This window comes from Topomyia yanbarensis, chromosome 2 (assembly GCF_030247195.1).
Source record: "Topomyia yanbarensis strain Yona2022 chromosome 2, ASM3024719v1, whole genome shotgun sequence".
NCBI classification, from domain to species: Eukaryota; Metazoa; Arthropoda; class Insecta; order Diptera; family Culicidae; genus Topomyia; species Topomyia yanbarensis.
The window spans coordinates 315,220,049-315,247,876 of NC_080671.1; the positions used below are offsets into that span (position 1 = coordinate 315,220,049).

Genomic DNA, 27,828 nt, shown 5'->3' on the forward strand with positions numbered 1-27,828 from the left:
ATACTGCTCAAGTGTGAAGAAAGATTGTGAGCACTTGAAAATAGAATAAATGTATGTTTATCAGACAGCCTCTTCACATTGACCCTGATCGAGCGGTGCAATTGGTTTTGATTTAATTTTTGTTCCTGGCTATCACCAGTACGGTTTCGTTAGTCGACCGGCAAGCAAGTGATACTATATAGGAAACGAACTGAATTAAAAAATAAAATATGTGGTGTGCTTTGGCTGGCTGTCTAGCTGGTTTGCTAGGAGTGGTGTATCTGTTTCTAGTTTGGGAATTTAAGCGATGGAGAAAAGTCGGCATAAATGGACCCAAACCGAAGGTTCTTTACGGAAATGTTCCCAGCATGATAACACAAAAGAAACACGTTTATTACGATTTGGAGAAAATTTATAAGTGAGTGTGTGAAGATTCATACTAGTTCATGAAGCTACCTATTTTCATATTTAATTTATGTAATTTAAAGTGCAAGACATATTTATATATTACATACTTTATTCGAAACGGAACCATTCCGCAACACTTTCCGGTGGTGTTGGCACCTACTAATTCAAAACTCCATGAACGTCGTGTAAAAGTCGATCATAATTTCATTAGTTGGACAATTTTTTCCTGAATGACAGAGTTGATTCAACCAATCTTTGAAGCCTTTTTTTTTCTTTTTTCGATTATAGAAGTTTTAATATAGTCATTCGCCACTTTTTCGGGTAAGAAAATTGTCGTTAGATAAATCTCTAACTTCATATGCGGGATTGGAAATCAGTTCGAGCAAACGAAAAACCCATTATAGTTCCCATGGCCATGTTTCAATTTCACCCCCGCTCCATGGTGTTGATGGTGTTCTAATTGGAATCAAAACACCTTCACCATGGTTCGCTAGATATGATAGTATATTTATGAGTTGTTGAGAGCATTTTATGGTGTTTTGACGGTTGTGAAACTTAGCACGAATCATATTTATGGTCTTTTTAAGAAGCTGTATGGTGTCTGACCCGATGAGAGCTGCGTATCAGAAATCGATTTACCAACTACACTATGCCCGCCTTTTCGAAGAATTTAAAAAATCAACCTTTTTAGAACATTGCATTTGTTTTATTGTGAGGTTTAAAAAGTGTCAATTTAGTTTGCAGCTTTATCGAGCTCTACTCGAATATTTTCCGGCGGTGAAACTACCCAACTACGGTTCAGATATCTCTGGTTGCGAAGTTTATCTCGATGCTGATGTCCTTTCCAAATTAGCTTCCTATATACTCGGATAATCCCCATTGTGAATCTAAACTATTGCGACTGTGAGGTGATTTCTCCCGATACCGATGTTCATTTTCGTGGGTCATTTAGCTCCCCGCTTCGTCGTAAAATACTCAATCTACTCCCCACCGGTCGACCTAGTCTAGTCGATGGGCCAGCCGGTAAATGCGAGTTCTGTCCAGCAATTCCAGGTTGAGTGGGGCATGCTCTAGCCTACTCACGAGCTACCAGTAAGGTATTGAGATCGGTCCGGCGATTCCAGAAGGAGCGTGGCGTCCGGTACTCCGCCACCTCGACGACGAAGTACTCAAGTTAGCCCCAAGTGGTGGATATAGCCTACGTCCTCTCTTCTCTACATCGCTCTTGTACGACATCCTCTGAACTTAGATCCAGCAGCTTCGCACTTCTACGAATCTGGAGCAGTTCAAGACCACGTCCTCCAGTGTTTCAAGTTGTCACAGCTAGTTCACTGATTCCCTTCTCGCTGGTGCCTGAGCTCGTGCTCATCGTTAGTGCGTTTCTCTAGCGGATGCCGCTCGTTTTTATACACGATTTGATGGAGACAGTATCCTAACAGCAATTCGACGGCATCTCACTTTGCCGCGTAGGGCCGGCAACTCTATTCGCTAGGGGCCTGCTAATATTCGAGCGCATTCATCCATGCAGCACGATGCCATCCTGCCTATCACCTTTTCCATGGGCAAGCCGGTACGATGTCAATATCGGTCTGGCCATTTCGCGTAGAGCGTGATTCCCGGTTTGCTGGTGCTCCGACTATCCGAAATCAGTACTTCGTCTCACACCATTCATCTAGTTCCAGGCGAAGGACTTCGGTTACACCGACGGAGCGTTCCCTGTCGGTAGAAGATAATCAGAAACCGATTTTTCTGCTGCTATCCAATCTCCTCCACGGCCAACCAGTAGGGTGCCGAGGACGGTCCGGTGATGCCAGTGAAGCCTGGCGCCCGGCTCGATAGCGCCTTGACAACACGAACATGTTGATATTTTTCGCGGATCCAATTTCTTAGCGACTCTCTACTCGGCGGTGCCATTTTGTTGATGCCCTCGCCACTTCCTCTGCGTTTCGTAGAGAATCTGCATCAATACTGTCTTGGCAGCATAGCAGGTATGTTCGTCCTGGCGCATTTCTTTGAAGATATTGTCGACTTTCACGCTGAGCAAACCTCTTCGAAACAAGGGCACTCGGAATTCTCGTGTTTTGGAGAGCTCTTGCACTTCATACATTCCGCGCAAACGGTTGACGAAGCATATGCAAGCCGATTCAGGTACTTCCGAAGCCGTTATGCCCGGACAAAATGTGAGTCTGCTGGAAGTTCATCTCTCCATGTTTCCTATGCACACATGCCGACACATTTGGGATGAGTCATTGTGTCCACCTTCCTTTCACCGCGTTGCCCCACTGTTTCTGCCACTTAACCAAAAAGTCCGGTCTGACCAGAATTATGCAGAATGGGGTCATCCCAGCCATGAGGAATAGTGCCTCCAACGCGAGCTTCGTCCGGTTCAGCTTTGAGTTCAGTGTAACAGCCCAGGCCGAAACGCCGTATCTTATTATTGAGGATAAGCCACTTGTCAGGAGACGTCGCTTGCTGCATATTACTCCTTCGATGTTCAGCGTGATCCTTGCCGATGCGTTAGTTGTTCTCGCAGCTTTCCCACATACATAGTCGACATGGCTGTTATAATTTAATCGATCGTCGACCATCACACCCGATCGATGGTATTGAGTGTTCGCCGAGGCTGACCACGACATGCTGGATTTTTTCCGGTTGCTGATCGCCACTACATTCGTCGTTTGAATAGTTGATGCAACTTGACATCAATCATCCAGGTTGCCACTACGCCTATTGTCACTGCCGCCCAGTAGTAACTTTTCAGAACCTTACACAAATATTCCCGGACCCGCATTCTGTGCAGCGTTACGGCGATAGCCACCCAGCTGGCACTGTTGAACGCGGTCCTCATGTCGATCATTATCACGGTGCAGTAGCGATAACATTACTGTGCGGATGACGTCCACCATGAGAGGACCTCACTTTCAGCGTAGTTCATCAGCCAATTGAGGATGATTCTTTCCCAAAGTTTACCAAGAGTATCCAGCAGGCATATAGGCCGATACGATTCTGGATCTCCTGGTGCCTTCTCTGATTTTGGCAGCAACACCAGCTTTTGGATTTTTTTATCTATCCCGGCATTTCTATAGAACTATACCAAACATGTCCGGAAACGCCAGGATTGTGATCTTCAATACTACGTTGGGAATACCGTCCGGAGCGCTTTCTTTGCTTTCACCCATTTTCCACTATAAGACGCATATCGCTGGAGACTAGATTGTCACCAGTGTTTCCACCGTCTGCATAAACGTACTGTATAGGCGACCATGCGGGTGATGCGTGCCCCTGCCGCCCGCAATGTCACTTTACACTCTTCTCTGACTGCCTTAGATTTTGCTCTCTGAACGCTTCTTCTGGCTGGTAGGCAAGCAGCCTTTCGTTTTAGCAATAGACGCCGGTAGTTTTTCGGCACCATTTTCCTCGGTATTGTTACGTCACACGCCCTCGCTAATGTTTCCGATAGCTCATCGGCTTTGGAAATTGGAGCGAAACTGTCAGCATGCAGTGCTTTCACAAAAAGGTCATTGCGTTCTATTTTCCACTTCCGCTCACCAGTCCTCACTCTCCGCATTGCAATGCAATTGCGCTGACCCAATTGTGTAGAGGATCCGACTTTGATCTAGCCGCTCGGTTGGCTGTGGCTGGCAACCTCATTGATATCTGCACATTCTCCAGGCTTCATTGCTCTGTTAGCGCATTTCTCCCTTCGTCTTCGGTTGTGATCGTCCAGATTCCTGCACTCAACCACTGCTTCCTGAACTAAAGCTCTCACGTTTGCTTCTCCTCTGCTACGAGTTTCCGATAGGTCGAACACTTGCTCAATGGATCCTTCTTCAGCTCGAACAGCATCTCGCCTTTCTGCGTGCGTCTGGCTCTAACTACGTTTCTACCCCAGCTCCTCCAGTTTAAGATCCTCTCTCACCCTTTTGAGAATAGCAGCGTACTTTAGGCCGTCGTTTGCTTTGACGACTAGAGCATCTCCCTTATACCGCTCTTGGCGCAGTCGAAGTTCTTCTTTATTCTTTTTCGTCCTTTGCTTTCTGTTTTTCCTCCTCTTTTCTACGGTTTCTATGGTTGCCGATTTGTCGTTTGTTTCGCTTTCTTTCTCCGGCCTTCTTGGACTTCTTCGGTGTTCCTCCTCTCCTAGTATTTCCCTTACTCTTTTCACAGAATGGAAATATCGGTCACCCTTCGGTGTCTCATAAGCTGCTGCTTTCGCTATCCCTGTGGTCTTCAGTGTTTGTTCGGCGTTTTCAGCTCTCTCTCTAGTAACGCCATCAGTTCGACTGCTTCAGCGGATTTGATGCTAATCACCAGATCTCTGATCACCCCGTGAACGTTGCCCTTGCTTTTGACCAATTTATAAAGCTGGACGATTTTTGGCCTAAACTTCATCACTTTAGGTAAACTTGCCGTCCAATTGGTTCGTCGCCGCTCGCACTAGATATGATCTTCCTGGACTGCTGTCGCTACTGCTGCTATTGCACTTGCTGATGCCCTTGTTCGTTTTTCTGGGTCGGTGAGCTGGCCAACCCGAACAGATTCACCGCGCACTTGCCCTGTTAGATTTTGCCTTTCTCGTATAGAAAGGTTGTGCAATCACTCTGAAAAACGTCAACCTAATCCCGGCCCGGAGGGCCGAGTGTCATATCGCATTCGACTCAGTTCGTCGAAATCGGAAAAAGTCTGTATGTGTATATATATATATGTGTGTATGTGTGTGTCAAATAATGTCACTCGTTTTTCTCAGAGATGGCTGGACCGATTTGCCCAAACTTAGTCTCAAATGAAAGGTGCAACCCATCCCATCGGCTGCTATTGAATTTTGGATCGATCGGAATTCTGGTTCCGGAATTACGGGTTTAAGAGTGCGGCCACACAGAAATTTTTCATATAAACTATAGGAAAAATTACAAATAGAATTTTTATTTTCGATGCTAAATGTCTTCAAGGTGCATAAAACGTCGAGATTTGATGCAAACTCGAAAAAAATATTTGACGACGATTCACTTTTTTGGATTTTGGCACATTTTTGCCTTTCTCATATAGAAAGGTTATGCAATCACTCTGAAAAACGTCAACCTAATCCCGGCTCGGAGGACCGAGTGTCATATCCCATTTTTTTTTACTTGCATAAGGTTTCTGGATTTTAACAGAGGCGTAGTTGATGGTTTAAGGAGAGGGGTTACACGCCCCCTCTACTGTTCACTCCCCTCCCTTAAAAATCTTCTTAAAACGCCCCTCAGACCACCACCCCATTCAGCCCTCATACCACTCCCCTTCAACTCCATCATCTTTAAACCACCACCAATCACGTCGAACGAATTCAGCGTCACTTTGTTCGATACGCTCTGCGACTACTGCCATGGAATGATCCTGTTCGACTACCGCCGTATGAACAACGATGCAACCTTCTACGTTTACCGACGCTTGCAGTTCGGAGGATAATGCTGCAACGGCTCTTTGTGTTTGATCTTCTCGGAAACAATGTTGATAGCTTAGAGTTGCTGAGCCAGGTTCGCATCAACGTACCACCTAGACCTACCAGACGACCAGACGAACTGATTTCTTTCGGACTCCTATGTATCGTACACTTTTTGCTCAGAACAATCCGTTCAATGTGTGCTGTCGTAATTTTAATGATGTAGCTAATCTGTATGATTTTAACATAACCAAGACTACTTTTAAACTTAGAATTAGTAATAATTAAGGAACTGTCTGTACGAATACTTCGAAGACCAGTACTAATAAATAAATAAATAAGTAAATATATCACAAAGCATACCAATTTAAGCTGGGGAGTCGTTCGTTCATGGGACTTTCGCCCTCCTCACATACCCACCCCCGCATGACAAAATGAGTTAACAAGCAGATAACATTGATCTAATGCTGATTAGGCTAATGAAGTACGATATTTTTTTGTTTCAAGTGTTTCACTGTCGACACGTAGCTCATCAAGTTCGTGGCTGGCAAGCCATTGTGTATAAGTGCAAAGTGTACTAAGAATGTAATGGACATTTCCACAATTATGTTTAACATAAAAAGCCTCCGTGCCATAGTTTAGAGAAATGAGAAAGGCACAATTGCACCGCTAGGTGGATTAAAACAGGTTTTTTTTTAATTTTTATTGTTTTCTTCGATGCTTTTTGGGTCTTAACTCCAAGCCGCTATCTACGCCCATAGTAAGTAGTCACATCTACATGATTCCCTGATTACCTTTGAAGTGAGGATGCGAGGACTGGCGCGGTCCTTCACGTGGTAACGCGTTTAAAGCCACCTCGGCGCTAGTCAGGAACGTTCAACTGAGCCTACTTCCCCTCCCTAAAGTATCAAGTTTCGAACGTACTTGCCGATCTAGCAAAGTTTTATTAGGAGTATGTATGTGTGTTTGTATGTATGTAACAAATGTGATATCTGTTTCTCAGAGAGTGCTGGACCGATTAGCACAAACTAAGTGTCAAATGAAAGGAACCTTCCCATCGGCTGCTATTTTTTCTGATCCAACCTGCGATTCCTGAGTTATGGGTTGAACTGGGCTGCTACGAAAATGGGTGCAAAATTACTTGTTTTGCCGGTCTAGATCACTAATGACTAACCAAACTCAATTTGACCAGATTGACCACCTACGATGGTTCTTGTTTCCATATAAGCAGGACCTGAAAAAAGTTTAAAAGGGTCCTAACAAACACAGTGGGTTATTCACCCCCCTCCCCCTCATCACTGACACCTCCAATTCCGCGTACCAATACGTATAAAGCTGATTAAATATATATTTTTGTTCCAAGTGTTTTAGCTTCGCAAGTAGCTAATCAAGTTCGTGCTTGACGAACCATTGTATAGTGCAAGGTGCAACAAACATTTTCACAATTATAGTGAACATAAAGAGTCATTAAATCATAGTTTGGAGAAATGAGAAAGACACAATTGTTATACAAGGTTGATTAAAACAGATTTTTGAAGTTTCGAATACAAACCAAAACCATTTTAATATTAAATTAAAATTTTATTTTATTTTTAGCACGCAATTTTGAAAAAAAATCAAATATATTTAAATTGTGTTAGGTTAAAAAGACATTAAAATTTCGACCTATTTCTCTAGACTAATTTTTCATGCCCGTTTTACGCAACTTTCCTTTATATTAGGAAGCTGATATTTAACCCAAGCAAACAAACACTGAAAGTGTTTAATTAATATCGAAGCATCGATAAGAGCAGTAACACACTTTTGAAAACCTGACTCGTTATACAACGGGAGCTTAATATATCTCAAGATTCATCAGAAATTTTGAAACCGGACCCTATAGTGAAATGTTACAAGCATTCAAAACCTAACACGTTTTCGTTAAACATACATTTATGTTGAGTTTGCCAAGTTTACTCCCATAACCAAAACGTAGACGTAATCCTATGTCAAAAACATTTTTTATTTATTTATTTTTACGCATTAAATTTTCTTTATTCGTCACGTCCTTCGCAGAAAACAATTTTTTCAAGGGTTACTATATTCTTATATTCCATTACATGCATTGTATTGTCGGTTTTGCCTAACTCATAACGTATTGTTACCTAAACCAATTTCGTTTTCAGCGACTTCAAGACTGAGCCGGTAGTTGGTTTCTACAGCATACGTACTCCACAGCTGATGGTCCGCGATCCAGAACTGATCAAGGAGGTCTTCTCGAAAAACTTCCATCATTTTGCTTCCAATCAGTTTTCCGACCTGGTGGATGAAAAGTCGGATCCACTCTTCGCTCGTAACCCATTCAGTTTATCAGGAGAGAAATGGAAAAATCGTCGAGCAGAAATTACTCCAGCTTTCACAAATAATCGAGTAGAATTTGCTGCACAACCTACTTCAACTTATCTTACAATCACATATATTTCAGATAAAAGCACTTTATACATTAATGGACGAAGTGAGCGTTCGAATGACTGAATATGTTAATAAACAAATAAAACAAGATGGATCAGCATTCGATGTTAAAGAGGCAAGTACATAGTTTTATAGTACAGTTGAATTGCTTAATAAAATAAATTAAATTTACTTATAGCTAATGGCCAAATATACGACTGACGTCGTATCCAATTGCATATTTGCAATTGATGCACAATCATTCACAAAGGATAAACCTGAAATCCGGGAAATGGGACGCCGCATTATGGATTTCAATATCGTCGCACAAATCGCAACGGCCGCTATCACATTTTTCCCTTCAATCAAAAAATTCTACAAATTTTCCTTTGTTCCCAAAGATGTTGAGGCATTTTTCATTCGCATAATGAGTGACGCCATTCGATATCGTAAACAAAGTGGAATTGTTCGCAATGACTATCTAGATCATCTGTTGACGCTGGAGGAGAAGAAACAAATTTCCGAGCTTGACATAGCCGGTCACGGTGTTTCATTCTTCGCTGATGGATTTGAGACGTCCAGCTTGATTATGACGTACTGTCTGTTCGACATAGCATCACACCCGGAGGTTCAGAAACAGTTGAGGGAAGAAATTCGTCACGTCCAATCATGTAAGGGAGGTGTGACATACGACAATCTTGGAGAGATGACCTATCTCGATCAGGTACTGAACGAATCGCTTCGGCTGCACCCAATTATACCAATTCTAGCTAAGCAATGTACGAAAGATATCGTGCTAGTGGGACCAAAGGATAAGAAAATTCCTGTAACAGCAGGAACAACTGTTACTATTCCGTATTTTGTTCATCTGGATTCGCAGCACTACGAGGAACCGGAAAAATTCAAACCGGAGCGATTCTCGCCGGAAACAGGAGGCATCAAGCCGTACAGGGAAAAAGGAGTGTTTTTCCCATTCGGAGAAGGGCCAAGGATGTGTCTTGGAATGCGCTTCGGACTGACACAAGCAAAACGGGGTATCGTAGAGATTATAGACAAATTTGAAATTACGGTGAACCCCAGAACGAAAGTTCCGTTCCAATACGAACCAAAATTGTTCATGCTTTATGCGGTTGGTGGAATTTGGTTGGACCTAAAGGCTATAGGTTGATTACTGTAAAGAATGAATTCTTCCCAAAATGCACTGACTTTTTCAAAACCTAATAAAATTATCCAAACTCTTCGTTTGCAACTAGCTATTTGAAAGAAAACACAAATTTTGAAATATACTGTATGTTTCTAAATTCTATTCGGCCAGTTTCCGACCAGGTATGGTTGCGAACCTTGTATTTGAAATAGAAACAAATCTTACATTATGATCTACTTGTCACTATTTGTAGTTTTTTATGCATCGGTCTTTCCTTAAGCTAGATATACTTGGATTCCGGACACACAAAACTAGGTGTTTCTCGGGGTTGATTTGAATGTTTTCTCCTTTATAGGCAGCTAAGACCGAGGTTGGTGGGTTTTATACATCCTTAACCTGAACAAAGCTATGGTGCCTTGAGCACAGTCAACGAAGAACCAAGTTCTGCGTGTGAGATGTACTTCCTCTGGTTGCCAGAGGAATACCTGTGATCAGACCCGTAGCCAAGATTTTGTTTCGCGAGTGGCTTTAAAAAACAATTGTATAAATCTTTTTATTCTTCAGAATTCAGATAGTCACTAAAACTAAGTACAGTTTTGAAAAGTTTTTAAGTGGGAGGTAAATTTTTCAGCAAGAAAAAAAACACTTTTTTGTATTTTTTTTTAAACTTTGGGTGAAGCAAATTGACCAAAACTTGTGTGTATTATAATGAGAGCCGTAGCGTGGTCTTCTGACGCCCTTGGCGGGTCTCAGTTTTGCGCCCCTTTGGTGTTAACTTTGTCATTCTTTTTAGTTCGACATGAAAATGGTTCCACTCTCCTAAGGCGGTGACCACAACGGCATTTGCAGAATTGTCAGCGAATATACCGCGGTGACACGAATCCCCCCGAAGAAAGACATCAAATGTAAAGGTTTAAAGAATTTCACATAGACATGTGAATACAAGATACGATGTATAACATTCCACTGACACAAACTTGATGAGCAGGTGTTTTAGTTAGATAACAGTTCTTTCGTGAATTAGGAGGAACAAAGTAATGTTACAATGCAGTCGGATTCACATAAAAAGATTTGCTAACTAGACAAAACAGTTTTGGTTAAAAACCGTTGGGAATGACGGACCCCCAGACTTCCTACATGTTTGCATTAATATCCTTTGGCTTGTCTTTCAATTTATTTTATCTCCCGTAATTTCTGTCTCTGCCTTCGTATTATTTAAGTTTGCACTTTGCGCCGGGCTTTAGGCCCGGTCATAAATAAACTCACCTGAAAAGACCTAGATGCCGACTTCCCGTTTAAAAACATTGGTCGAACTCGGTTGAACCATATTTGAGGGGGCACTGCCCCACCGCGCGGTTTCCTCCACACCACGCATTTTTCTCATATATGAAAATGATATAGAGGAAGATAAGAAATTAAGGGATCATCAAATATAAAACAATTAAGAGATCTATTTGTTTTAGTTCATATTGTATTCATTAGTATCGGCCCGAAATTTCACCTCTGAAAATTGCCACAACATAACGCAGCACGCTGCAAGTATATGTTAGCGCCAACATATAAACGCACCGCGTTTTGTTGTTACAATTTGCGGCGGTAAAATTCGTAGTGTTACTGACTACTGAAACCTGCTCGGAAATGAATCTAAAAGCGCTCTCACAGTGATCTGAGGTTCACTCGAAAACGCTATCTGTGAGTGACGTTCATGCGCGCAATGTGCCGGTGTGGAATATCACCGACTTCTGGATAGCAGTCAGCTCCCTCTCCAACTACAGCTCCTTCAGCACCTGCAGTAGCTCTCTCGGAACGACTCCACTCGTCGAAAGCACAACAGGAACAATTCTCAAAAACTCATTAAACCTCTACATTCCAGTAGGCCAGTGATCTCGCAATTTTTTCACCGTGAGTGTCTCACAGATTGCTTTTTAATGGAACGGCGACGTCGATTATGGTGACTTGGCGTCGTCCCTTGTCATATCAAGGTTGTTGTGGTGTAGAAATTGGTCCGATAGAACAGTGTGATCCCAGTACAACATGAATTACCAGAACAGGCATAAGCAGATAAGGCCGGTGCCACATCTTAGTAATGCTGTAATGACGCTCGGTAGAGGCTGCGGAAGCCCACCATAACGTGGTCGATGATCTCGTGCGACGAATGACTCATCCGGCATATATTCTCGACGTCTTGGTGCCAAACACACCTACTACCATTCCTCGCCAGCATTATCCTCGCTATGGCTATCATGTCCACTTCGAACACTGAAGACAGTTAACCTCGCTTTAGCCACAACCTGCAGCCTTGTCGACGTACAGCTGCTCCAACTGGTGAGAGTGGGCGCCGTGCACAGCTTTCTGCTTCCACTCGGCAATCTTCCACTCCGCAGTCTGCAGATTGCAGTCAAGGTTGTAGTTCGCTGGCGCTAGGTGAAGTGCGCTATAACTGCAGTCTGCAACACTAGCTGCTTGATACTCCATGTTGGATGGCATTTTCCACAAAATATTATTGCAGTCGTGGCACCTGCGCTACTCATGGTGCCTTGATGTCGACTATTCCTTGTCCCCCTTCATCCTGTGACAATACGAATCTCTCCAGCGCCAACTGAGCATGGCACATTCCTGCTTGTCTAACGCCTTCTTCAATCGTCTCCCATGATCTTCCAGGTCAGTCTGACTTTATTTGATGACGCCGAAACTGTAGGCCAACACGGGGACAGCAAACATTCATAGCTGTGAACTTATTCTCCGCGTTCAGGAAAGAATTCAAGACTTAATTCACTCGACTCAAAAACTTATCTCGGAGCTTAAGCTTGATGTCGATGATGTGAGTCCCGAGGGGCTGCCGGAATCCGAGATACTTATTCAATTCGACACGAATAATGTCCCGAATTATCTTGCCTTCGTCGATCTTGTAGCCAACCCAGCCGTTCCGTCGTGTCATCATAGATCTTAAGATCGTTCATGTAGTAGGTATGGGTCATCAGCTTTCTCCATACCTTATCTGATAACCATACCCGTTTCAATGGAGTGTCCTATTGAGGGGATTCATCGCCAAACAAAACCAAAACGGGTTAAAGGAACCGCATCAGAATGCCCCGTCAAGATGCGGAGCGTTCTAGACCGCATCACGTGAGCTGCAGTGTTGTCAACTACCTCTCCATCACCAGCCGCGGGAATCGCACGACTGTAGGAACTTAATATATCTCCAATACCTTGATGAGGAACGAATGGGGTATGGAGTCGTTACTTTCCTGTAATCGATATAGGCCTAGACAGGTAATTGGTCTGTACTTTGACCGGTTGGACGTGTTACTGTCCTTGGGGAGAAAAACTATGGTACCACTGGTTATGAAATCCGGCATCAAGCGTGGTTCGCGTAACGTCCTGTTGAAACATACAGCCATCGTGGAATGTACAACGGTCAACTACTTGTACTAAAACATTTAGACACTCTCTGGTCCAGGTGCCGCATAATTCCTAAGGGACCGCCTAGCCTCGTGCACATCATTGGCTGCGATAGAGACAGCTGCCATCTCGTTAATTTCTTCGCCTGCCCATTCCTCCTCGTACGTTAGCCACGGTTACCCTTCGCGATGTTGTACGGGGGCCTCCCAAATACTGGTTCACAAGCTAGTGACACAACCGATATCCGGTAGACATTCGTCGTCTTTGTACGCGGTCAGTCTTCCAATAGCGGCACGTTTATTCGAGATCCGCGTCTCCAATCTCCGCTGCCATGGAATTACTCGCTTTTTCCGGTGATGTTAAAGCGGGTTCCCTCTAGGTGTAAGTGGGCATCCTAAATATCTAACGATTGCCACTGTAGCACAGAATACTACTAGCTGCAGATCTTCCAAATTCTGCACATATTCCTAGTACTTTACCGTACCAGCAATTTGTGCAGTTGCGTACGTTATGATCTGAAATTCACAGTTCAACTTAAATGAATACTGCCGGTTTGGCCAATCCCTCCCCCCACACCCCTCGCAATACAGAATTACTACTGCTCTGTCATCATCAGCGCTTATTGTACAGCAACTAGAAGATATTAAACATGTTAGCTTGTAATCGCCTATAGCGAACCCCGAAATGGGTATTAGGGACATGAAAATCATTTGAATCCTGCGATTTGCGAAGAAACAAGTGTCCACTGTGTCAGAGATTCACTTAACACAGCAAAGCACTATGGGTCACATGGGCGGTTTTTTGGTACAAAAATCAATATCTTCCAAACCGTTCATTTTAGAGAAATTATGTCTGAGAGAATATTTGTGGGAATAAAATTGGCTTTCTTTTAAAGTAAAATGTAACTAGGGTGGTCGTCTCGAACATTCTTTTCGAAAAAATATTTTTCGAACGAAATGGTATAGCAAGGTACTTACTTCAGCAAAGTTGTAGAAAAATGTTTTTCAAGAAACATTTTCAAATGCATCAAAGTTATAGCACTATCGGTTTTCATGTTATAATTATTTTTATTCTTTAACCTAGGGTGTTTCTGAAAAAGTCAGTTTTTTAACTATAACTTTTTAAGTAGTTAGTCTATCTTAATACTCTCTATGAAGCAATTTTAGTACTTTTCATTGCGCATATTTTTGCTTAAGAATGTGAATCGATATCATTTTTCGTTATCGAGTTACGATCATTTTTTTAAATAAAAATGATAGCCTTCAATGACCTCTAACTCAGAAGGTTGCAAAAAGTAGCAGCTAAATTTCTACTCTTTCGAAAATGCATAAAAAATACTATCAAATATCTCGAAATCAACTTTTGCTTTTTTGTCCTTCGTTGTCATATATAAACAACAACATTACGAGCCGTGACAGTTTAATTGGTATCAATCCCATTCATGTATCGAATCGCAGTAGCCGACGACTGCTTTGATGAACGCGTGTAGTGCTTTGTATTATTATCCGTTAAAATGGATAAAAGAAAATCATTCGATCTCTGGAAAGTGACCAAAGGCGAAAATAGAAGGAAAATAAAGGCTGGGTTTGAGAAAATTATGAGATCATTTGATGTGGGAGAAAATGAAAAAAAGAATTTCGCTCGGAATGCAAAAGCTGTAGCAATTAAAACATGTAAAAGGTTTGATCGATTTTGGAAAGACAGTCATCAAATTGAGACGAAAGTGCTCGATAAAAATTCGAAATATTTTGAGAAGCTGTTAACAGTTCCAAAAAAATGCACTTCCTCCCAAACCAGCATTCACAGAAATTCATCGCTTACTCAGAATAGAATGAAGGGTAATCCTTAATTCATTCGCTTTTTAAAGTAACATGCTCTACATTTTATACTGTTTGTGTAATGTTCAAAATTATAGGCCGTCCAAAAAACCGAGTGAATGAATTGTGCTTGAAAAGGAAACTTAATCTTTGGGAAAAGAAACACGATTCGGATAACTATAGCGACGACGATGCTGATGATGTTGATGATTGTGATTATAATAATTATGATGATGTCGATTATAATAAAATAGTTATGTAGAATAGCAAAATAAATATCTGCCCGAGCCTAACGTTTTCAATATTTGTGTACATATATTTGACAAGCTCAAAAAATCATTTGAAACTCGACTTTTTGATCTAGTAAAGCAGGTGCTAAATGGCGATGACCAGGCCCTTAACCCATTCATGCCCATGTTGTTTGTGGACAACAGCGTTTTTAAACAGCTATAACTTTTGATTGAGGCGTGATTTACTCACAAAAACAAGTATGGCTCATTAATGTGATTATTGCCTTTAATTTGAGTAATTACAGTTACAAGGATCAGCTCTAGAACTGAAGTTATTGTAATTAGTCTGATTGGATTCCGATGGAGCAGTGCTGCCAGGGATAGTTTACGTTGACGACGGAAAATGATTTTTTCATATATCTTCGTTATGGTGCAATATTATTGAAAACTGATAAAACTTATCAATTTAGACTGTCGTTGGCTACGTTTTCTACGTAATTGGACTATTGTAATTATTCTAGGAGAATTGCATTGAGCATTACAAGGTAAAAATTGACCAGCTTCTAGCACTGCCATGGAAGCACCTATCTTTATGAAAATAGGCTTTTCGTGTTTCTTGACCCAACCGTTTTCAAGGAAAAATAGTTTTGAAACCCTACATGCACTAGAAAAAAGTTGGGCATGAAAGGGTTAAAAGCAGCCGTAAGCTGATGTCATTTGATCATAATGTTTATGTCAACATTTTTCGCTGAAGGATAAAAAAGCAAAAGTTGATTTTGAGATACTGTATAGTATTTTTGATGCACTTTCGAAAAAGTACAAATTTAGCTACTACTTTTTGCAACCTTCTGAGTTAGAGGTCATTGAAAACTATCATTTTTATTTAAAAAAATGATCGTAACTCGATAACGAAAAATGATATCGATTCACATTCTTCAGCAAAAAAATATGTGCAATGAAAAGTACTAAAATTGCTTCATAGAGAGTATTAAGATAGACTAACTACTTAAAAAGTTATAGCTAAAAAACTGACTTTTCAGAAACACCCTAGGTTAAAGAAGAAAAATAATTATAGCATGAAAACCAATAATGCTATAACTTTGATGCATTTGAAAATGTTACTTGAAAAACATTTTTCTACAACTTTGCTGAAGTAAGTACCTTGCTACACCATTTAGTTCGAAAAATATTTTTTCGAAAAGAATGTTCGAGAGGACCACCCTAGTTACATTTTACTTTAAAAGAAAGCCAATTTAATTTACAAAAATATTCTCTCAGACAAAATTTCTCTAAAATGAACGGTTTGGGAGTTATTGATTTTTGTACCGAAAAACCGCCCTTGTGACCCATAGTGCAAAGGCGAAACACACGACACTTCGTGCGCGAATGGCATATTTTGATCCTGCCAGCCATTCAGTCCAGTCACGGAGAAACACTTTGGCTTGAGGACTCCTCTTTTCAGTCGCTATTTACCACATAGGAGCTGGAACCCAGTAGATCAATTCTTGGTTGAGATACTCCAAGCCGCCGTATACCACACGGCTAGGCTGGTTTTGTCCGGAGAAAGATAATAGACTGTTATCAACCTCCTAGTGGATCACAGCCACAGCTGTTGTTAGTCACCACTTACGATTTCATAGGATCAGAAACCCAGCGAGTCAAATGTTTGCTGAAATACTGCGAGAAATTTCAGCCGTCGGATACCACACATCAGAGCGCATTGCTGGAAGTTTTGTGATACCCTACAAGGACTTTAATCTTCTGAAGTTCTTTGCGACTCAACTTTTCACTACGACTGGCTACGATACTTCAAGAATCATTGACTAGCTCTTCAATAAACGGTAGAATATTTACCAAATATTTTTTTTGCTTCTTTGTATATTTGGCCTGTGTTAAGCCAAAGAGGACCAAGCGCGATTTTAAGATACATGCTCTAAAAACGCTATCGCTTGCAACATAGCGCTAGCAACACCCACATATATTTATTTTTGGGAACACAAATAGTAAACGAAAACAAATAAGTGTTCCTTAATTTGCTATGTTAATGGTAAGTTAGGGGCCGTTCATAAACCACGTAGACTCATAGGGGGGACGGGGGGGTCTAGCAAAAGTCTACGTTTGTCTACAAGGGGGGAGTCTTTGAAAAAGTCTACGTAGACTTTTATTTTTTGTTATTCTCGTATTACTAATTATAAATGAGATTTAAAGAGAGTTGTATTCAAAATATCGGTCTATTCAGCTAGGTGTATTTATGCAGACACTTCAAAGCTAGTACACTATTGAGGTAACTACTCGTTAAGCGACCACTCAACCACGATTCTTTTTTGGACAACCTCACACGTTGTTGTTTCTTGCGTATATTTTGATATAGTTTTGATCTAGGAAAAACACAAAATGACAGTTCTAAAGACGATTGCCCAAAATTCCTCTCGATGGAAGATTTTGACTGTGAAATCGTCTGAGACACCACTAGCTAGCAGACATACATGGACGATTAAATGCATGAACCATAAAAAGTTAAAAAATGGTCAAAGTTAAACATTAAAACCACCATTGTAACAACAAAACACAATAAGTGGATTAATTTTTTTTATTTATTGATTTCAGTGGTTAATGCAGTAGTGTAGTTAAACTTCTACAACAAAGTGTTTACTCCAGTTAATCAGTTTCTCTTGCAATCATTTACACTGATTTTAAACCTTTTTTATTAACGACTTATAGTGAGTCAATCTTTTTCCTTTTTTATATTGTAACGACATATAATTAGCAAGGGACTGGAAGGTGAAGTATTTTTCAAATATTAAGAGCCATAGTACTCAAGGGAGAGCAAGGATTTGAAGTAAGAAAGTTTAGAAAAGCGTGGAGTAGGGTCAATGAACAAGCGTAGAGTTTCCCGGTTACTTAGCTTTTTGTCTTCTGCAGCGCAGTAGTCAGGATCTTTTGGCATTAAATGCGAATCACCTCAGTCTGCGGCATGTCCGGACAAATTGATTTTAAAATCTTTAAACACCCGTCAAATTTTACGTCTTGACCTTACGCAACTCCGTGTAAACCGGTTCCACTATATTTATCTTCGAAAATATTCGGAGCTTTGATACTTTGCGATGATACTCTCAGGTGATATGGATATTAATTACATAAGAAAAATAAATATTTTTGGAAATATTTGAATAGCTTCGTTCCCTTAATCAAATAAGGCAATTTAGATTATCTTATTATCTTAGAAATATTGAAATTTTTTCACGAAAAGTGAAATTTGTGCGCATGTTTGGTTTATTATTTGAGTCTAGATACACATACACACATCAAGTCAATTTAATGACTTATGCTATCGGAACAGACAGCATAAGTCATTAAATTGACTTTACGCTTATCCGGACATGCCGCAGACTCAGGTGATTCGCATTTAATGCCAAAAGATCCTGACTCCTGCGTTGCAGAAGACAAAGAGTTAAGTAGCCGGGAAACTCTAAGCTTGTTCATTGACCCTACTCCACGCTTTTCTAAACTTTCTTATTTCAAATCCTTGCTCTTTCTTGAGTACTATGGCTCTTAATACACTGAAGTTTTTTTATGCGGGGGATACGTACCGCATAAAAAAAATCCGCATAAAATAAAACCGCATAACTTTGAAAATCCGCATAAAAAACACATAAGGTGTAAAATATTTTTCAATATTAAGAGCCATAGTACTCAAGGAAGAGCAAGGATTTGAAGTAAGAAAGTTTAGAGAAAAGCGTGGCCTAGGGTCATATGAGCAAGGTTAAAGTTTCATGGCTACTTAACTCTTTTTCTTCTGCAACGCAGGAGTCAGGATCTTTTGGTATTAAATGCGAATCACCTGCGGCATGTCCAGACAAGCGTAAAGTCACTTAATGACTTATGCTGTCGGAACCGTGACTCCCCGGAATCGCAGGACTGACCTCGGCACCTAACCGACCAGCATCGAGATAACGATTGCGAGAGAAATTTCAACGTCGGGGAATTTCTCCGTCAGAGTAGACTAGGCCCACCGCCGGGGACTAGTTCGAATAGATCCGGAAGTAGCTCCGGCAGATGCTCGTCGGGGCGCCTGTCACCTGGAAGTCACGCTCCACCCAGAATCGCAGGACCGCATCTGCCCGGGTAGTATCGGTTTCGGAAGATCTTCCACTGCCGGGGAACTCTTCGTCGGAGTAGGAAAGATCCACCGTCGGGGAATATTCCGAGTAGTTCGTAGCGAATCGCCGGCTTGAATCATCGGGGCACCAGTGAACCGGACGCAATCCTCCACCGGGAATCGCTGGAGTGACCTCGGCATTCTGCCGGACTGCATCTAAGGAAGAATAATTCGTCCGTCAACGGTAGCGTGAGACATTCTTTCGTCGAGGAACTCTCCGTCGAGGTAGGCTAGCTCCACCGTCAAGGACTACGCCGAGTAGCACCGAACGCGATAAACCACCAGGGTCGTCGGGGCACCAGTGAACCGGAAGCCACCCCCAACTGGAATCGCCGGATCGGCCACGGCATCCAACTGGTCAACGTAGAAAGGAGGGCATGTAGGATATAATGCCGTGCAGGACTGATATGGCGGTTATGAGACAAGCGAAATCTAGCACGACCAGCTAGATCTGGAATCAAGTGAAGTGCATTAGCACGCCTCCCCCCGAAGTAGTTATGTCAAATGGAATCCGGGGGATCAGGCAAATGTCGGATTTCTTGGTGGAGTTTAGAGGAATAGGGTTCAGAGTTATCTTCTCTGTTCAGAGTCCCTCACTCTGGCACACCATGGACGAAATCGGTAGTACGGTCTAACTACTGAACGTGTGCCGGGTCGGCGTAAAAGCTTTATCACCAAGTAAAAAAAATATGCGCTCAGAGACTTTTTCCCGATCTCGCCGAACTGAGTCGAATGGTATAAGAGATTCGGTTTTGCGGGCGTCGGTTAAAAAGTCGAAATTCCGACCGATTGCATAAGTTTTATTATGAGAAAGGTAAAAAGGTATTCAGTTATTTTCTGTTTTTATTTTCACTGCATCAAGAATGCTTCTCATATCCTTAACCCAAAGAATAGTAATTTATAACCGCATTAAAAAAAACCCGCATAACTTTGAAAATCCGCATAAAAAACCGCATAACTTTGAAAATCCGCATAAAAAACCGCATAACTTCGAAAATCCGCATAAAAAAACCGCATAACTTTGAAAATCCGCATAAAAAAGACTTCAGTGTATTTGAAAAAAATACTTCACCTTCCAGTCCCTTGCTAATTATATGTCGTTACAATATAAAAAAGGGAAAAGATTGACTAACTATAAGTCGTTAATAAAAAAGGAAAAAAAGTAACTGTAATTTCCAATCCACGTGTAAAATTATAATAAAATTCGTTGAAGAAAGCACGACAAGTCGTGTGTATTATTGGTGGAACTTAATTTTACATTTGTATTCATGCTCCAAATATGTGCATGAAAATAAACTTAAAAAATCAAAATATTTTTTTTCTGTGTGTGTGTGTGTGTGTGACTAACCTGGAAAAGAAGTATTCCGCTACACAAACGTTGTAAAGCACCTTGAATTAGTATTAAACCAAAAATCAATTTAAAAAACCTTTCTTTAATATTTAAAAAGCTTGAAATAAATCTGAACGCTAATTTTTATTTGAACATTATAATGTGCTCCTTGCAAATTTCACATTTCCCGCGAATAAAAAAAATAAAAGTGCACGTAGACTTTTGGCATGGGGGGGGGGGGGGTTGGTAAAAGTCTACTAAAGTCTACGAGGGGGGGAGGGGGGCTTAAAAATTCTCAAATTTCGGTCTACGTGGTTTATGAACGGTCCCTTATCTAAAAATGCATTTTAACATAAAAAATACCAGAAAAAAATTAAGGCGCTCAGTTCGGTTTGGCTTAACGCAGGCCATTTGTTGTACCAACATCAACAAATCCCTTGACTCTAATTTTGGTTCTTAGCCTTCTTAGAAAAAACTTATTTTTAATCGTAGTTCTAGTCTAGTGGAAGTCGAATCCGGTGGCAAGTCTATTGAAAACACGCCGAAGTCCGGTCACAGCGTTGTGGCGCCCGCAGTTGGTTCTCGTAAAAGGTAGTCGCAGAGGAGAGTTAGTATGCAATGTTCGAATGCGGGCTTGAAGATTCAGGCGTTCTTAAAATGTAGTACAATCCACTCTGGCATAGAGTAAGTCCGAGACGAACAGAGCTCGAGAGCAATCCTTCCGAATGCTGAGTGTATCGAGGTGTATTAACTAACAACGGGTCTCATAGCTCGGCAGTTGGAATTCGTTTCGCCATGGGAGATGTCGAAGGGCGAAGCGAATGAACCGGCGTTGGACAGCCTCGATTCTGTTAATCCCGTTCTGGTAATACGGATTCCAAACAGCAGAACATTGCAATAAAGCGATTTAAGACAGCATACGTCCCTGAAGCTTTCGATATTCGGAAGATGAACCCAAGCTGTCTTGATGCCTTATCTACGATGTATGAAGTATGTGGTTTGCACGTTAGTGCCGAATCCATAATGACTCCGAGATCCTTGATGTGAGAGTATCTTGGAATGCTCGGCTCGAAGAAATGGTAATTAAACTGAGTCAGTTGGCGATTTTGTGGAACGTATCGATTGATCATTTACTCGGGCTTAAAACCATTCTGTTTAGATCACACCACGTAGGGGACTTACCCTCTGAAGAAGCTCGGTATCGGTTTTATCCCGTATTTGTTGAAAAATTTGCATGTCGGTGAAAGAAAGACGAGGTTCTTGTAATGTGATATTGACATCATTAAAGTAGAGAAGGAATATAACTGGGCCAAGATGGCCTCCTTGTGGGATGCCGGATGTAGCGAAAAATGGTGCAGATAGACAGTCCTTAATGCTGATTTAGAGTTGTCTCCCATCGAGGTAGTAAACGAAACCAGCGCAGAAGTTATCCATGAATACCAGGTTTGTCCAGCTTCGCTATTGATTTTGTCGAAGGCCACAGCTAGATCCATGTAAATTGCATCGGTTTGCAATCCGTTTGCGAATCCATCGAGAACATATGTTGTGAACCAAAGCAGGATATTTGTTGTCGATCGTTTAGGCATTAATCCGTGTTGGTTGTCTACGATGTAGTGTTTGCAGTGAACGAAAATAGTATCTAAAACAACCAGCTCGAATAGTTTTGATACAGTACATAAACACAAGATTCCCCGATAGTTATCAGTGTTCGATTTGTTTCCTTTTTTATGAATTGGAAACATTTTCGCTGATTTTCAGCAGGAAGGGAATGTTCCAATAGTGAGTGATAGCTCGAAGACTCGCCGAAGTGGTTAAAGAAGCCCGGTGATGCACTTTTTGGCAACAATCGAGGGAACGCAATTTGGGCTCGGGACACTAGATGCCTTTATTTTGGAATTTTCTGCAAGAATGGCGTCATTATCGAAGCAAATTCGGTAAGTGGTTCGTCGTAGAGAAGGAATTAAATTTTCAACGGCAGCGACTTGTTGTGGTGAAAGACGCTCGTTCGAAATATCGCTTGAAAATTTGTCGGAGATCAGTTGGCAAATTTCCTTAGTGTCGGTTCCCAAAATTGCATTAAATGACATAGGGTGATGTGCCTATTATGGCAGTAGAGCCTATTGTAACCCTATTTCGTACCCCTTAGTTTCGAACCAAACATATGAGATAATGACACTATCGATTTGGCTAAAGCAGGTGAGAAAAAATAAGCTCAAGTTATATTCTTTATTTGTTGTGCACATATGTATTTAGAACTATCCTCTAAATCCAACTTTTAATTAAAACAAAATCACCTTATTGAAATATCTACTAATACGCCTCACTCACGTAGTGAACCGAAACTGGATGCAACGGCGCTTAGCAAAATAAACACTTACGAGCCAGCATTTACCGCCTCATATCTCGTTATTCCAGCACAAATATACTAAACATTGCACTGATACATACCTTTATTTTAGCTGGAGAATCTTTTTACAATAATTTCACTTTAAAATCACTCGTCAAACACTAGAATAGGCCTAGTGTTATAATAGGATAAAACTTAATACGGGGGTTCCTATTATTGGCATGTTTTGCTGATACACTACCACAATCGAAACCAACTTTTTGTATCCATCATACAGAAACAAATCACCAGTGCGGCCAAACCAAAACATGAACTTGTAAATATAATGTAATGCAATTACAGGTATAAGTAATCAATTACTTCAAGTTATTCAACTAATTGTTGATTGCAGATATTTTATTTTCATCTGCACATACAATTCGGATCGGGAGAAAGCAATGTGTGATGTGAAACTTGTCATTCCAGTTGCTAACCTTCGAATGGTTTTTTCTGCGTGCGCAATTCTGGGCGCTCTTCTGCTAACAGCTGATGAGTTTCATTGATGTGCGTGATGTTTACGTTTGTTTCGATCGGCTGAAAAAAGCAGAATGATTCATTTTACAAATCACACGTTGGCGTCCATGATCTGGATACCTAGTTAGAATCGACGCAAATGGAATATGAGGCATTGCGGTTCAACTAGATTGTTTTTCGATGAGGTGGAAATTGGCACACCCATGAGGCGATAATTGGATCGTTGAGGTGGGAATAGATGCACAGAATGGAACATTTATTTTCATTTATGCTGAAAATTGAGGCAATTCTGCTAAATAAGCATTATATAGATGTTTAAGAAACAGTACACTGATACTTTATGCTGAGAAAGGTTATAGATAATATGGCTTCTTTTAAAGTTGTTCAAAAAATAGTGCGATCCTCTCCCTAATGGTGCCAAAATAGGCTCATCACCCTACATAATCCGGGTTCTTTTCGCTGCTCGTTCACATACTTTCAGAACAACTTGGTCTTAGATTTCAGTTGACGCTCAACGTTTCGGTAGTGTCTTGAAAAGGCGCATCTGAGTTGCTGTATGTATTCGTAGTTAAGTTGTGGTGGTTTCGTAATGAAAGTGTCTTATGTTTCGAGAATTTTTTAAATGCAGGAAATTCTCCTTCATGTTTCCAGTTCACAAAAAAGTGATAAAAAGGTAGTTGACAACTACCGTGGTATTACAACGCTAAGCGCAGTTCCTAAGCTGTTGGAAATGGCTGTGTTGGAACCCATCTCCAGCCACTGCAGACAGTATATCTCCGAGACTCACCATGGATTTATGCCGAAACGTTCAAATTCTACGAATCTTCTGTCGTTCACAACATATGTGACAGATGCCATGTCGGACGGCCTTCAAACTAACGTTATCTACACAGACCTTTCAGCTGCTTTTGACAAGATTAATCACGCGATTGCAGTGGCAAAGTTGGATAGACTTGGCTTTGGTACTAATATTCTCCGTTGAATGCAATCGTATCTCAGTGATCGTCGTCTAGCAGTCAAGATAGGTGATTGTGTATCCGAAGAGTTGTTCGCTTCATCTGGTATTCCGCAAGGCAGTCATCTCGATCCATTGATTTTTCTTCTGTATTTCAACGACGTCAACTTTTGTTTAGAAGGACCACGGTTGTCTTTTGCCGATGACCTCAAGTTATACCATAGAATCCGGAATACTGATGATGCAGCTTTCCTTCAACGCCAACTGGTAACCTTTGCGTAATGGTGCGAGATCAACCGAATGACCCTAAACCCCAAGAAATGTACGGTCATTACGTTCTCGAGGAAAAAAAACGCCGATTCGATTCGATTACTGTCTAGCTGAATCCACGATTGACAGAGCGAATTAAGTCAAAGATCTCGGAGTTTTTCTCGATGAACAACTGACGTTTAAACAGCATATCAGCTGTATTGTCGCAAAAGTAACACGTTGTTTGGGGTTCATAATGAGAATATCTAAGCACTTTTCAGATATTTACTGTTTGAAATCTCTATACTACTCACTCGTTCGATCAACTCTGGAATATTGTTCAGTTGTTTGGAACCCTCATTATCTCAACGGTGTCCATCGAATTGAAACAGTACAGCGCAGATTTGTTCGGTTTGCCCTTCGTCGATTGCCTTGGAGCAACCCTCACCAGCTGCCAAGTTACGAAAGGCGGGGTTTACTTATTGGACTCGATACATTGCAAGTGCGGCGGGATTTATTCCGTGCTATGACGATTTCGGATATTTTGCAAGATCGAAATGACTGCCCCGAGCTTCTCAGTGCGATAAATATGAACGTTCGCCCTCGCGCCCTTCGCAATAATTTATTCCTCCGATTACCTCTTCGCCGGACTAACTATGGAGTAAACGGTACCATCATTGGTTTGCAGCGGACCTTCAACAGAGTATCATCCGAGTTCGATCTTCACATTCCACGTAGCAGATTACAATTTGACTTTTTAAACAGATTAAGAAATTATCATTAGGACCACACTGTGTCTGTTGATATGAATTATAAATAAATAAATAAATGTTGCTATTATCAAGTAGATTTCGACCGCCAACAAGAAGGTTGCTCAGATCAGAGCCATCCTCGCGATTATATTGTACTAATATGAAAACGAATTAAAATTGTTTAATCAAAATGCAAAAATTGTTTAAATAAAATGCAAAACGCGAGTCGCTCAAGAAGAGTTTCGCGAGCGAAGCCATCCGCGTTGGGAAAGAGAATAAAATAGCAACTGCGATGCTCTTATTCATTGGTTGTTATAGCTTTGGTCCTAGTGCGTTCACGACCCCAGGTTGATACGCATCATTTTCTAAGCAAACAGAATGCAGCACAACTGAAGTAAACTATCTTATGAACGGCGAACGAACCGTTCGTGATGCGATTTTCTCCATGCTTGCTTGGTACACGATGCACGCTTTGAAATGTTGTAATTCGCTCGGATCTCTATGAAAATTTTGGAATATGTTCTCAAAGAGATTTTCTTTCTGAAAAGGCATAATTTCAATTTTCAATTAAAAAAAGGAAATATACTGCAATGGTGCAAGTAAAAATACATCGCTCTTTTCATAACGATTGGAAACGATTTCTTAGAAATTTAGTGAAATTTTACGATATTCAATAGAATGAATCACATGAACACAGATAAGTTTGTTTAAAATCAAGCTCACTCATTTTATTTTATCACTTAGGTCTAACGTGGTGAGAGTTCGAAATAAATAGTACAAAATAAGAAGTTGATCCTTAATCAAGAAATGTACAAAATGTTGCTGACTAGATTGATAGGTCGTAGCGCGAGTCGCATGAAACACATAGCTTATACCGAATATCTTTGGAATGATGCTGTCTACGTCGAATCATGGAAAATTGATCCTTAACCGGTAGGCCCCTAAAACCGGGTTATCTTGTTCGGCGATAGTTCAGAAGTAAGAGAATCCGGGCAACCGTAGGGATTGCTAATACCGTAAAAATTAACCGAACCATTCCCATTCGCTCCCTGATGCTGACTCCGGCGATTTCCACGTAAAGGTAACGTCGGGATTTCACTGGTCGCCAAGTAAGGATCGTCCACGTCATGCTCCAGAAAGGTTTCCGCAGTGGTAGAACGCTGCTGGCGCATGGCAGGGTTGACGCACTCGTACACACTCTGAAACGGAAATTTACTGAATTAGCTAAACATTTTGTAAACTAAACGATAAACTAACCTGATCGGAAATGTATTGATTTGTTTGAGCAAACGCCAGTGAAGTCAACGATGGAAGAGCTTGCACTAGATCTGATCTTGCAATGCTGCGAACCATGAGGAAGCACCGTGGAACCATTACACCAACTAGAATGGCCGTCGCAGTTGCTACCATTCCGAGCGATACAGATGCTTCTCGCCATTCGTAGCCGAACATACTGAGCGGAATCCACGTTATCCAAATAACCAGACATAAAATCGAACCAGTTACCAGTAGTATACCTTCTCGGTAATTTCTCTGTGATCTGAAGATGAATGGTGACAAAGATACTAGTGCCCCCAAGAGCAGCCCATCGTACGCTATGATGGCCCAAAACCAGTTCCCGAAGTAAAGCTCGTGGCACGAGATATTGCGAGCATTCGCTTGTAGTACAATGACCAGTTGCGATGATAGTCCAAGTTGAACCAGTGTGCTGAACCCGCAAATGACACTCTGTAGATATCCATTGACGTGAGATAGGAATCCTCCTTCACTTCCTATAGATGCGAGCATAATAGCTCGGCAAAGCAGCAAAGAAAAAGTGATGCAATAGCACACAGAAACCAGGAAAATCTTAACCGTACATAAGGTATTCCACTTGTGTATTGTGTCCGCCTTGTGCAAAAATTGTGGCAGGTAACCCGTATATTCGAGACTGAATGGAAGAAAAGCGGAGAATTGAAATATCAGACCAACTAGTAACAGTATGCTGCTCAGCGGATTTCCTTCGAGGACATCGTCCATGCAAACACGAACAACCAAAAAAATCAATATCGCCATGCAGAATAAGATTCCCAACGAGGAGATCGTGAGTCCTCCAGCCACCCAGGGCTCTTGCTTTATCTGCCAATACATCTCCACGTACTCGTTTCCATAGTAAACTGGCCGGCGATGATTTCCAAAGTCAGGATGACGACTTTCAAATTCTTTGGTACAATAGAAAATGTTTCCTAGCTTCAATGCACCGTTGGAAATATCACTTAGCTCATTCAATTGATAAACCGTTGTCACATTGGTCACGATGTTGGAACTGGCAATCGGCTTCAAATCAAGCACTACTTCTGATGAATTCAGCACGTAGCTAAACTTTTGTCTCAGTTCAAATGTCATGAGTTGCGTGAGGTTATCCAATTTTAATTCCGACACAGTTTTCTGCGAGGATAGTTTAGCGTAGTACTTCCAATTCCTCAAGGTTTCATTCAAACTTCCACAGTGATCACTGCTATTAGTTTGGCAGTTCTGACTAGCAGATAGATTTAGCAAATCGACTATCTCTAAAAACACCGATGCAGAGGAGAATATATCGCTTGATAGAAACTTTGTGCCATACCGCTGATTCGTTATTATATCCAACTGATTTTCAAACGAAGAAAGACTGATTTCATTTTCTGCAATCACATAGGATCCATCCGGAAGATC

General features: G+C 41.2%; 2 protein-coding genes across 10 annotated transcripts in view; one reads left to right on the top strand and one right to left on the bottom strand.

The window, feature by feature from the left end:
* Nucleotides 1–9,476, top strand: LOC131683642 (probable cytochrome P450 28a5). The gene is made up of 4 exons (XM_058965777.1): nt 1–397; nt 7,972–8,215; nt 8,271–8,372; nt 8,436–9,476. Exons 1-4 carry the CDS (start codon nt 210–212, stop codon nt 9,402–9,404), a joined length of 1,503 nt encoding a protein of 500 aa, XP_058821760.1. The 5' UTR covers nt 1–209; the 3' UTR covers nt 9,405–9,476.
* A 16,360-nt stretch (nt 9,477–25,836) lies between these two features.
* Nucleotides 25,837–27,828, bottom strand: part of LOC131683643 (protein bride of sevenless) — a 43,283-nt gene continuing 41,291 nt past the window's right edge. For all 9 annotated transcript variants that reach the window (XM_058965778.1, XM_058965779.1, XM_058965786.1 and 6 more), the window contains 2 exons: nt 26,392–27,827; nt 25,837–26,333 (listed from right to left, as the gene is read on the bottom strand). In XM_058965778.1, the coding sequence (XP_058821761.1) occupies nt 26,076–26,333; nt 26,392–27,827 (1,694 nt within the window). In that variant the 3' untranslated portion in view covers nt 25,837–26,075. The remainder of the gene's footprint in view (nt 26,334–26,391; nt 27,828) is intronic.

What these genes read in the sequence shown, in the direction of transcription:
- LOC131683642 (XM_058965777.1), top strand. Translation starts at nt 210, where the DNA reads ATGTGGTGTGCTTTGGCTGGCTGTCTAGCTGGTTTGCTAGGAGTGGTG. An exon ending in GATTTGGAGAAAATTTATAA is followed by an intron (nt 398 to 7,971) that starts GTGAGTGTGTGA and finishes TTTCGTTTTCAG; the next exon opens with CGACTTCAAGACTGAGCCGG. An exon ending in CAGCATTCGATGTTAAAGAG is followed by an intron (nt 8,373 to 8,435) that starts GCAAGTACATAG and finishes ATTTACTTATAG; the next exon opens with CTAATGGCCAAATATACGAC.